Source organism: Heterocephalus glaber, unplaced genomic scaffold (assembly GCF_053883595.1).
Source record: "Heterocephalus glaber isolate CG9 unplaced genomic scaffold, H.glaber_assembly_v1.0 deba00001472, whole genome shotgun sequence".
NCBI classification, from domain to species: domain Eukaryota; kingdom Metazoa; phylum Chordata; class Mammalia; order Rodentia; family Bathyergidae; genus Heterocephalus; species Heterocephalus glaber.
This window is the reverse complement of record NW_028258315.1, coordinates 1,120,149-1,132,616: the sequence shown is the minus strand read 5'-3', so window position 1 is coordinate 1,132,616 and position 12,468 is coordinate 1,120,149. Positions and strand designations below refer to the sequence as shown.

The 12,468-nt window shown below is 41.3% G+C and overlaps 1 protein-coding gene across 9 annotated transcripts in view; it reads left to right on the top strand.

Annotated features, from left to right (window-relative positions):
* Positions 1-12,468, top strand: part of Zkscan8 (zinc finger with KRAB and SCAN domains 8) — a 30,914-nt gene that overhangs the window by 1,987 nt on the left and 16,459 nt on the right. For 4 of the 9 annotated variants that reach the window (XR_002396092.2, XR_015439064.1, XM_021260802.2 and 1 more), the window contains exons 1-4: positions 5,286-5,434; positions 8,508-8,612; positions 10,384-10,891; positions 11,633-11,774. Coding sequence is in view for 7 of the 9 variants with exons in the window: in XM_021260802.2 (XP_021116461.1) it covers positions 10,472-10,891; positions 11,633-11,774 (562 nt within the window). In the remaining 2 variants the exon portion in view is untranslated. Of the gene's footprint in view, positions 1-5,276; positions 5,435-8,507; positions 8,613-10,383; positions 10,892-11,632; positions 11,775-12,468 lie in introns of those variants that run through there. The other 5 variants (XM_087181101.1, XM_004847826.4, XM_021260803.2 and 2 more) reach the window with 4 other exon arrangements.

The window sequence follows — 12,468 nt, the reverse complement described above, 5'->3', positions numbered from 1 at the left end:
TTGTGCTTCATGGTGTTCCTGCCCAATGTATCACAATTTTCTGTAACTGTTTGAGCTGCTGATGTTCCTACCAGAGGTTTCAAGAATATTCTATAATTCCACCACACTCCCCTACCCTGCAGATCTCTATATAAGGCTACTCCCATTTCTGTTCTGCACTCAGATTTCAGAGTGGGCAAGCTCCTCTGAGCCAGCTGGCAATAAAGGTTTTTCACCATCTTTTCAAGTAACTGTCAGATTCTCAAGTCTTCAAATTGCTGGAGCTGTAGCGTTTAAACAGTAGCACTTGAGCTGTAGCACTTGGCTATAACACTGAGCTGCTGCACTTTGCCACAACACCAGTACTTTGGGAACCTGAAACAGGAGGATCAAAAATTCAAACCCAGCCTGGGAAATTTAGCAACTTAATGAGACCATGTCTCCAAAAAAAATTTTTTTTAGGAGGAAGGAGTGTTACTTAGTGCAAAATCCCTAGGTTTAATCCTCAGTACTGCAATAATGAGAAAAATATGCCACAGGATTTGCATAATTCAGAGAATTCTCTTCCAACACTCCAAGTGTTGGGGGAAGAAGATATATCAGCTTTTTTACTTTAAAACTTCTAGATTATAATTTTTATAATGTTTTATTGCTGTTTCAAAATGTAAAAATAATAGGCAAGCAGAGCAGTTTATATTTGTCTTAGGAAAAGATAAAGAGCTACTCAAGGTTAGTAACTGGGGAAATTATAATGATATTTGAGGATATAAGCCTAGTAACCATACCTAGATTAGGAAAACTATCTCAAGGCTGGTGAAATCACTCATGTATGAAGTGATTAGAACCAAGGATTGGGATTATGTTAATGGAGATGAGCAACATTTCAAAGACCAATCTATTGGCTTTGAAGGTTTCTCCTTTACCTCCATATTTCATGTGGGTAAATCAAAGAAGCCTCTGGAACCTATATACTTTGGAAACTGGTAATATTAGCAACTCTCAATGATGTTTGCATAACAGATAGCACTTCCTTTGGAGTGAATGACTAGGAGCAAGCAGACAAGCTAGGGGCCACTACAGTTACCAAAATCAAAAACCACATTCTCTGGAGTGGAGAACTTCACTGTACTTCATTCCTAAAGAGTGCTCGTCTGTATTTTCCCTTCCCCAGTCCATTGCAAGGGCCCAGAGTCGTCTTAAATTTTGCTATGCTTACTTTAGGCCTCAGTTTTCTTAGAAAGAATCCTTCCATTTGTTTTAGAAAGTAGGGATCAGGCTGAGTCTGGAAGACAAAAACTCTAGCTACCAGTTATTAAGGGGAAATAGGCAACTTCCTAGAATGTGGTTCTCAAATGAATGGTCCATGCTGCTTCTTGGCAGTTGTTGGTGATGAGATCAGGACTTCTCCAGGACTCCGCTGGAGATGCCTACCCTGCCCAGCTATTCCCTCTGTTTCTCGCAGTCTGATGTGAGTGGATCTCAATCTGATTCCCTTGTTTATTCATTTATAGAAATTCCTATAAAGATCTAGTCCGCTGTTTGCCCCCTTTGTTTGCTATCACTGTTCAGTTGATTCATTTTTAGTTTTTCTGTTACGTCAATAGGTTCTTCGGCTAGTATTAAGTGGATATATGTGTCTTGAACTTACATGAGCCACAGTCTTTCCTCTATATCTTCTTTCTCTCATTTTCTCATTTTTAAACAGCTTACTTTTGGATTGGAGAAAATTTTCTCATTAAAGTGAAACTGGGCCCAGATCTTGGAGGGAGGACAGAGAACAGTAGGGAACACACTTACAGAGCAGAGAACAGTATGACCGGAAGGGAGATACTGACTATAGAAGCAGATACACGAATTCATATAGGGCCAGGGATTTAGCTCAGTGGCACTGCGCCTGGCTCAAAAGTACAAGGTCCTGAGTTTGACCCCTAGTACTAGGGAAGAAAAAAAAAAAGAATCCATACAGTTTTTATTAAGCCACACATTGAAGAAGTTTCCAAAAATGTGAATTTTTTTTTTCTTTTTTTTCTTTTTTTTTTTTGGTACCAAGGATTGAACTCAGGACCTCGTGCCTGTGGTGCTATGCTGCTGAGCTAAATCCCCAGCCCCAAAAATGTGAAATTCTACTCTTTTTCCTAATTTTTTTAGAGAAACATAACTAGTAGCAAATAAAATATACAGTAAAACCTTGGTTTGGAAGCATAATTAATTCCGGAAACATGCTTGTAATCCAAAGCTCTTGAATATCAGAGTGGTTTTCTCATTAAAAAACAATGGAAACTCAGATGATTCATTCCACAACCCAAAAATATTCATAAAAAATGATTACAATACTGTAATGTAATACAAAATATAAAGAAAAGTAAATTAACCTGCACCTACCTTTGAAAACTTTCATTGCTGGTGTGAGGGAGACAGATTGGAGGGTAGTGTGTAGGACTATCACTAATGGAATCACTATCATCAATGGAATTATTGCCATCTATTGGCTAAATGAAATCTTTCTTTCTGTGCAACTTTAACAAGAAACCTATCCAATGCCACTTGCTTTTGCCTCCTTTTGAGGATTTCACAGAAATGTGACATTGCAATGCCATTGAACAGATTCGTCACTTGAAGTGCTACTGCCTTGTTCTGGTGATGCTTTTCTACAAATATGCACTTCTTCCCACATTTTAGACATGTTCTTAATCTCATTTGTTTTAACTTTTTTGGGGGGGGTTACCAAGAATCCAACTCAGAACCTTGTGCTTACTAGGCAGGCATGGTGCCACTGAGCTAAATCCCCAGCCCCTTAATCTCATTTGAAGTGAGGGATTCCTCTGCCTTTTTCTCCTCCTCCTTCCTCTGCAGATGAGATCTCCTCCATAACCTCTTGCTATTAGGAGATGATCATCCACAGTCCTGTAGAGAGAGACAGAGAACCATTGGCTCAGTTGTAATCGTGTGACATCTGGTGTCACAAACTACTTATTTTGCAAGACATCACCTATTTGTTGAGTTAAAATTTATTAATTTATTAACAGAACAAGTTATACTTCAAGGTTTACTGTATATCTCTTAATATACAGCCTCTCTTGATATATATGAGCTTGTTCTCATTCAACTCTCAAACCTGTAATATGGAAGGGCCCTTTACCTCCCATTCTGCTCAGTACATAACCCTACTGAACTCAAAAGAAAGTTTTGTCCCTTGAGAAATGAAAAAAGGAATCTCCCACATTTACTTCATGTGTTTCTTTTGATGGAGGAAGTCGGGAATCATCAATGCAGCAGACAGCCTTTTCTCTTTTCTATGTGTGTCTCATCTCAGCATTTTCCCACTACTCTTATGATACTTGGGCTTTTCCTTTGCAAGGAAGAAGCCTTTGGACTAATTTCTGTGCTGAGTGACCTGTCACATTGTCCTCGATGTCTCTTGAATGTTTGCCTCTGGGCCTTTCTGCTGGGGTGTTAAATTTTTTTTTTAAGAAGTCAAACATTTTAATCAATTTTGGGCCAATTCAGCAGACTTTCCGTCTTACATCTTAATGAAGATATTCACCCGTGGTTTCTTGTAGCTTTTCTTGTGCTATTTTACACTTAAATCAAGGACTAGCCTCAACCAACACACTCTTTTTTTTTGGTACTGGGGATCGACCTCGGGTCTTTGAGCTTGAGATGCAGGCGGTGGAAACACTGAGATAAATCCCCGGCCCACACTTGTTCTTTTTAGCAATCCACCTGGTCCTTATTACATCAGCTGCCCTCACAAGATGATGACAAATGTCAAGCCATCTGAACCTTGGGATCAGAGGCTTAGTTATCACAAGAAGAGGAGCAAGGGTTGCCTCCTGGGCCTGAGTTTGATCCTTGAGTTTAGGATAAAGGTGTGCTCACTGCCCAGCAGTCACTTTTTGTGAGAGAATTGAGGAATGTGCCTGCTGAGCTCCCTTCCTCATTTCAATGGAGAGCATTGCTTGCCCAGGTGTTTGCCAATTCCAATTTTGTAAGGATGGGAAGACCAATGTCCCGGGGACCCGTCTGTCACTGTCTTTGGAAAACCTAGTTCATTGCCTGGGGCCAATCTGACCACTGCCTATGCAGGGGAGTCTTTGCTGGGTTCACACAGACACAGTGCTCCCTACTCAAAGGACGCAAGCTTGTGTTGGCTGGAAATGATGTGGTACTTAAGAGGCTCTTTCCTTCTTGGGTGTGAAGGCCCCTGGGCTTGCGTTCCAGGGTTTAAATCCTCACGAAACTTTCAGAAATACAGGAGGTCTGTTGGTCAGTGCTACGGCCTCCACATGCAGGGTCACTTTCTTGAGCCCATATAGGCATTTATGCTCGGAGGCCTGGTTTCTCATTGGAGCAGTATTTTCAAGTGGGGCCTTGAGATGTGTCTGGGCCACAGGGTATCCATCTCCTCTCTGGATGCATGTATGAAATCCACAGCTGAATGATTTATTGGAATTTGAGCCTTGTGGGAGGTCAGAGCCCTAGGATCCTTTTAGAGCCCTGGTGAGGGAGCACACAGTGGTTCTTTGAAGCCTCAGGCAGAGCAAGCTCACCTCAAGCAGCTGTACTGGGCTGCTCCAGCTTCACTGGGATGCAGGCTCCCCCAGGGTCTGGCAATCAATTGTATTCTGGGCAGTCCGAGGTTTCCTCTGTCTCCTTGGTCTCCGGGATGTTTGGGGCTGGTCCTCAAACACTAGGTCCTGTTTGTTCTGCAGCACAAAAAACCTAGCTCCTTTCATTTCCTACTTTGGCACCTGCCCTTGAGTCTTTGGTAGAATTCTTCACAGGCACTGCGCAGCCACAAGACGCATTCTCTCTCTTCCCAGGAGCTCGTCTCTGTGTACTGGCCACACCTCAGCTACCTTCTAAGCACTGAGGCTTGCCTGGCCTCCGTACCACACTCATTTGGGCCTCCATTTCCTCTCTGCCCCCTGTGCTTAGGCGGTTTGCTTTGGCTCTCTTCTCCTCTTGCCAGGACCCCACAGCCCGCCCGGCCTAGGATCGCTGTGCCCTGGACGCACAGCTTCCGCCCCAGCTCCCGACTCTGGGCTCTTGGGGTCCTGCCTGGGCTCTTTCAGCCCCAAACACTCCCACTTTGCCCCCGGGAATTCAGAAGTCTATGATCTGCGTTTAGCAGGAAACGTGCTGTCCATGCTGGACACTGGGGAGGTCTAAGAGAAGAACACTGTAAGTGCAGGAGAGCAGAAGCAACGGAACGCAAAATTTGCTGCTCCTCAGGGCCATGACAGCACCGCTGGCGCGCAGGCCCTTCGCTGACCATAGAGCTCTCGGGCCTCCTGGATTCCTAGAGAGCCGCCGGAAGTGCCTCTGGGGCTTGAAGCGCGCTGACCGGCGCGGGACCACCCCAAGCGTGGAAGTCGGGGGCCGCCCAGGCCTTGTGCGTACGCATTTTCTGCGCGGAGCTCTCCCCGCGCGACCCCGCAGACCCCGACGCCCAGTGAGTAGCCGGTCCGGGCGAGGGGGCGCCGGGGACGGGGCGGGGGTCGCAGGACCTGAGTGTCTGCCAGGCGCCCTCCCAGGCCCAGTCTCCGGGTCCCCGAGTCCTGTGATGGTGTCGCTGTGCACAGTGTCCTGCCCCTACCTTAGCTGTTCGTCTGGACTGTTTTCGCTTGGCGATTTGAGGGTTCAAGCTCAGTAAGATTCTCATGTAATGTTTTACAGATATATTTTGCTTTGGGAGCCACAGTTGCTCATGGATACTCTCCATTTTTGCGCTTTTTATTGTACTCAGAAAATGGTTATTCCCTTTTTAATATATTCATGATATGGTGCTGTGTTGGCTGGATGAATGTATGAGAGAAACGTTTTCGAAAATTTCAGGGTCCGGTAGGATTCACCCTTATTCAAAGTACTTTGCTCATTTATTACCGCTAAATGCCAGGTAACTCTTTGGGAGAGGCCTCATTTCCAAAGTTCAGGTTAGTCTTGAGTAATTATTGTCAGCCTGCTTTAAGACTGGAACCATTACCTCTAAAAATATATTTCTGTTGTTTGATTAGTTTACTTGAGGATAGGCATACAGCAGTTTTGGTTTAAGCAGTGCACACGTTGTGAATTTCTGTTCTGGTTAAATGCAAAATTTGCCACCTGTTAAAACACTCAGTTAATGCAATTTGAGGTAACTGCAAAACATAATGTTTGCTTCACCTACTTTTCCTTGATCTTTGAAGCCTGGGAGATGTCTTTCTTGTTTTGTTTTCAGTTCCCAAACATTTTTCAAATTAGACTTAAGTAGCCCAAAGGAAGAATACATGCCTTCTACATCTATTGAATCGTAATGCTGTTAAAAGTTGAGTTGTGCCTTTAATAGTTCACGGGATTATAACATTTGAGACCCACCAGAACCTGTAAATATTGTCTTAAATTTATAATTCAGGCCAGGCGTGGCGGTCCACACTTGTAATTCCAGCTCTTGGGAAGGTTGAAGCAGGATTCGAGTTCAAGGCCAGCCTGGGCAATTTAGCAAAAAGTTATCTCAAAATTAAAAAAAGAGCCAGGGATGTTGTTCAGTGGTAGAGTACTCCTGGGTTCAATTCCCAGTACTGCCAGAAAAATTCATAAATCAGTGAACCTGATGTTCTTTAAAGTGGATATGTAAAAACAGTTTTTATCTACAGGTGTTTATCAACTTAATACCCATGCCTACACACAAAACTATTTGAGAGAAAAATACAGAATGAACTAATTTCACATTGTTATTTATATACTGAAATTCTCAAAAACTTGCTGGTTGAAGAAGGACAAGGAAAAATGGAATATTGGCCACAAAAAAGAGTTAAAACAAAGATAGACATATTTGGTATAAAATATGAACAAATGTGATAATTACATGACTTTCATCAGTGTTACTATTGAGACTAATACTCCAACAACATAGTTACTGAGTTGTGCACACTTTACATTGACCTTTTTATACTTAAAGATGAGGATCGATTGTAAGATAATAAGTTGTTCAGTAGATAAAAATGATCCTTGAATTTAAGGAAAATAATAAGAAAAGAGGGTAAGCCTATAACTGTATTGCATTAAATTGTAAAACACAAAACTCCACCATCTTGCCCAAATTGAGTCTTCCTCAGATCTCATTATCCTAGCAAATCCTGCCATGTCTCTGTAAATTCATAATGTATTAATTAGACCCCTGATGTGAATACCCATATTTAACCTTGTCTGATGCTCCTTAGTTCTAATCTGTGGTTTACCCTTCCCCCTTCCCACACACATACTATTGAAGATAGTTTTTCAAATTCCCTTTCTTTTCTGTACACACTCTCTAAATAGGAATTGTTTCATCTTCATGGCATTCTTAGGTGAGTTTCCAGTCTGTAAACTGTCTTGAAATTAAATGTAAAATCTCATGCCTTTTTCCGGGGAGAAGCTCTATATTTTCATTACATTGAGGAGTCCATGATTGAACCTTCCCGTGCCAAATGTGACAGATAATGAAGCAGTGCTTTGAAGACTCATGTCAGGAACTGTATGTGCAGATATTCTTCCTGAGTGCCCGTCTCTTACGTCTCTTGTGGACTACAGGTCTGTGGTCTTGTCTTGATGTTGTCTTCCCTGCTGACTGCTTGTGGATAACTGCCTCTGGCTGTGCTCTTCACTATCCTCTACAGTGCTGCCTTCTTTTAATTATCTGCCATTGTGATCTTCCTAGCCTACAAATGTGTAGTATAACTTCACTAATTTAAAAGAGATTCAGAGGAAAAGATCACTGCCACACAAAAAAAACTTTGCAAGAATGCCATGGCCATAGGCTGACATTTTGTAATACTCTACGCAGTGTCTAAATCCTGTATTGGGACCATGTGGAAAATACTTGAGCAGGCATGAGCACCTCAACAACTTCCAGTTGGAGTCATCAGGAAAGGATCCTAAAGATAATTATTTTATCTTTATTTTTAAAAATAGGTAATTTTTACATTGACCAATGAGTTAAATGAAGACAAGTATCAATGTTCATGGAATGGAAAACTCAGTGCTTTTAAGATATTTCTAATATAGCAGTATTGTTAAGATGTTATCCCTAAACTGAGCTACAGATTCAACACAAATCCAATTGTGGGAGTCTTTGTATGAGATTTACAAAACTTCCTCCCTTTCATTCTTTTAATAGTGGCTTCTGAAGGATAAATTTCTAACAAGCTGATTCTAAAATATATTCAAAGGCAGCAGAAGTGGAAAAGCTAAGAGAATTTAACACATAAACATAAGTTGCAGGGCTCAAACTATGTGATTTTTTTTTCAGTTTCTTTTTATTTTTATTAATACATGTTTGCAGTACATAATGACCATATTCATTGTAGGCACTTGGTACATGTACATAACACATCTTAATTCTTTTTACTTCCCCTAAACTGCTTGATTTCTAGATTTGAAACTCCACAACAATCAAGAGAGTGTTGTATCACTTTCTCTCCTGTATCACAGCCTAAAGGAACAGAACAGAGATGTCAGGAATGGATCCCCATATATATGGTCAATTGATTTTTTTTTTTTTTGTGCAGGGGATTGAACTCAGGACCTTGCACTTGCGAGGCAGGCGGCAGCATCTCTGAGCTAAATCCCCAACCCAGTCAACTGATTTTTGACAGAGCTGCAAGGACGCTTTGGTGGGTAAAGGATAATTCTTTCTGCAAATGGTGCTGGAACAATTTGGATCTGTATGCAAGAAGAAAAAGAACCTCTATTCATACCTGAAACTACAGAAAAATCAACTGAAAATGAATTATAGATCTAAATGTAAAACCTAAAACTACAAAAAATTTTAGGAGAAAATATAATTTTGGGCTCTAAGCAACAAATTCTTAGATATGACATCAGAAGCACAATCTCTAAAAGAGAAAAAATTGATGTTAAACTTCAAAAACAATTTGAAACATTTTTCAGAAGCTACTTTTTTTTTTCTCTTTAATTCTTTTATTGGTACATTTTAGGTATACAATACGTTTACATTTATCATTGGGTGCTTGTACCTGTACATGATGTATCTTAGTTCTTATTTTTTCCCCCATTACCTATGCGCCCTTCACCCCCTCCACCCTTCCCTATTTACATAAATTTTGTAAAGGGAGGAAATATTTATAAATCTCATAAAGGACCTGTATCCAGGATATATAAGGAATTTTCAAAACTTTTTTACAAAACTAAAAAAATAGGTAGCAGTTTCAAATAGATACTTCACCAGAGAAGATAAACAAATGGCAAGTAAGCACACAAAAAGATGCTCAACATTATTAGTCATAAGGAAGAAGCAAATGAAACCATGTGTTGCCTATTAGAATATCTACAATTTTTTTTTTTTTTTTTGGTACCGGGGATCGAACTTGGGACCTTGTGCTTGCGAGGCAGGCGCCGGAACCACTGAGCTAAATCCCTGGCCCAATATCTACACTTTTTAAAGAAGCAGTATCAAGCGCTGTCAGGATGGGGAGCAACTGCAGCTCTCATTTATTGGTTAATGGAATACAAAATGCTACAGCCACTTTAGAAAACAGTTTGACTGTTTCTTACAAAGTTATATGTACACTTTATAACCCAGCAGTTTTAGTTCTGGATATTTGCCCAAGTGAAATAACTGTTTTTACACAAAAATTCATTTATACATATTCTCAGTGACATTAGTTAGAATCACCAAAAAAATGACAACAACTCATAATCTTTCAACTGGGAATGGATAAACATCTAAACATACTGATACAACATTGATTAATATTAAATATATTATACTAAGTGGAAGATACCACTCAAAAGACTATATACTAATTTGTATTTATATAATAATTTGGAAGGCTGTTGGTACGTGGGATTAAATTTTTGCACTGCAGGTGTTAACAGGGCACCCAGGTTCTTTGGAAATACACTGCTCCAGAGAGTTCCAGAGCTAGACATAAGGTCTGAAGTATATAGGATGGAAGATGGAAAACAGCATGTTGAATATTAGGTGGAGAAGAGCAAAGTTCTTGACAGTACTTTGAGCTATGTTATATGAGAATTAGCCCCAAGTACTGCAAATTTGGGAAATGTATATAGAGTTGAATGTTACAGGAACAGTTTAGTGTCATTGATATAACATGCTAAAAGGAGTTACGTGAACAACACTGAGGACCAACTCAAGTTGAACATAGAATTTCAGATATGCCCAGTCTCTATGGTTTCCTGACTTTGTTTATCTATCTTCCACATCCCTAAACAGAGAAAGCAGAAGGCTGGGCTATTTCCTGGGTGGGTTTACCATGGCAAAAGATTAAGGAGGTAAGGAGTTACTTCTGGAGTGGTGAAGATGATGGAAATAGCTGAGGAACAAGTACATGGGGATGGGACTTCCTACGTCACTGACACTTGACTGACCTTAACAGTGTATGTCATTTTCTCTTCCCAAAGAGATATCCTTGTGGCCCTCAGAAGATTCTTCTCTTAAGAAGGTAAAGAAGACAGAGGAAACAAACCTGTTGAGTTTTTCTGGCCCTAAATGGCGGCAGAATTAAGAAAGACTTCTCCAGCCCCATCTCCACAAGACCGGGCTCCTGAGGAGGACCTGGTCATCATCAAGGTAGAGGAGGATCATGGGTGGGAACAAGAATCTAGCCTGCCTGAGAATAACCCTCCTGGCCAAGAACTCTTCCGCCTGCGCTTTAGGCAGCTGTGCTATCAAGAGACACTAGGACCTCGAGAAGCCCTGATCCAACTCCGGGCACTTTGCCACCAGTGGCTCAGGCCAGATTTGAACAGCAAGGAACAGATCCTGGAGCTGCTGGTGCTGGAGCAGTTCCTGACCATCCTTCCTGAGGAGCTGCAGACCCTGGTTAAGGAACATCAGTTAGAGAATGGAGAGGAAGTGGTGACCCTGTTGGAGGATTTGGAGAGGCAGATAGACATCCTAGGACGGCCAGTGAGTAGAAGGAGCTGTGCATGCTGATTATGGATGACCTGGCAACTGGGCAGAGGGACGTTGGCCTCCTGTGGGAGAGTAAATGCTGGGCACTGGTATCCAATGGATGAGCGTGGAAGTAGTTATCATGTAGTATGTTCCATATTTGTAGGTTCCTTTTTCCTTTTGTAAAGGATATAACCAATTTTTTAATCATCATATCCCTATAACTATTACTCCTATTTGCCAGATGGCAACCAGATACATGGGGAGCTTAAATTACTTTTTCTGGAGTACGCAAAAAATCAAAAGTGGATCTGAGACTAGAACTCAATCTTCCTAGATCAGTGATGGCAAACCTTTTAGACCTTTCAGTAATAATAAACAGCTGGCCATGGCACACATGCCATAGGTTTGCTGCCACTGCTGTAGGTCCTTATCAGAAAGGTTTTCTTCCTACTCTATGGCCCTGCTTTAAGACTCTGTTTATCATTTTTTTCTTCCTGTAGTTTGGAAGCACAAAATATTAGTGTTCCTTTTAGAGGAGAGGACATCGGCAGAAATTTTTTCCTTTAGTCTTGAGCAGAAACGATGTCTTTTTTTCTGGGCTCACCAAAATGTTTGTGTCTTTTGCTATCCAGGAGAGTAAATGATACTCTGCTGCTTCCATCCCCAAGCCTGGGCCCCTGTAGATGGGCTGTGGTTCTTACATTGCTCCTTTCGTTGCTCCAAGGGATTCCTTTGTGACCCCATTGTTCCTAGGTCCCAGCTCGTGCACATGGACATCGGATACTCTGGGAGGAGGTGACACCTTCGGAACCTGCACCAGAACCTCCATGTATTCCGCTTCAACCTGTGGTGGCCCAGCCTAAATCTCCAGTGCCCCCAGGGCCACAAGAGAGAGGTGAGACGCCAGAGTTCATTGACAAGGATAGAGAAGGAGAAAAGAAACACATTTGGGATGCCTGTCTAGCTCCTAACTAGGAAAGATGAATCTAGTCCACAGTGTATATTATACTTTCCCCGTTGTCCCAGTGTCTTTTCTAGTCCAGAGTGTAGCCCAAGATCGTAATGTGCAATTCATTGTAACGCTCCTTTATTTTGGCATAGTGAGGGGCCAGGAATTTAGCTCAGTGGTTTCGCCGCCTGCTGCTCAAGTGCAGGGACCCGAGTTCAATCCCTGGTACCCCCCCCCAAAAAAAAAAGTGTACTGTATTTTGGCATAGTGCCTTGGTCTTTCTTTTCATTCCAAGATGTTGACAGTTTTGATGACCACAGGTTAGTTATGCTATAGTATGGTTATAATTTGAGTTTGTTTCATATTTTCTCACATTTAGACTCAGGCTATATATATTTGACAGAATGCTGCAGAAGTAATGTTGTATCATTCTTAGAGGTCCAACAGAAATTTGTCTTATGGGCAGTATTGTCTTTGATGAATTGGTTACAGTTATTCTTGTTATTAATCCCCTATTTTTCCCTTTGTAATTAATAAGTAATTTGTGGGGAGATATTCTTCAGTTTATGTAAATAACTTAGTCCCCATCAAACTTTCATTGCTAAAATGATAGAGAAAAGTTTTAAAGTAAGTTTAGTAG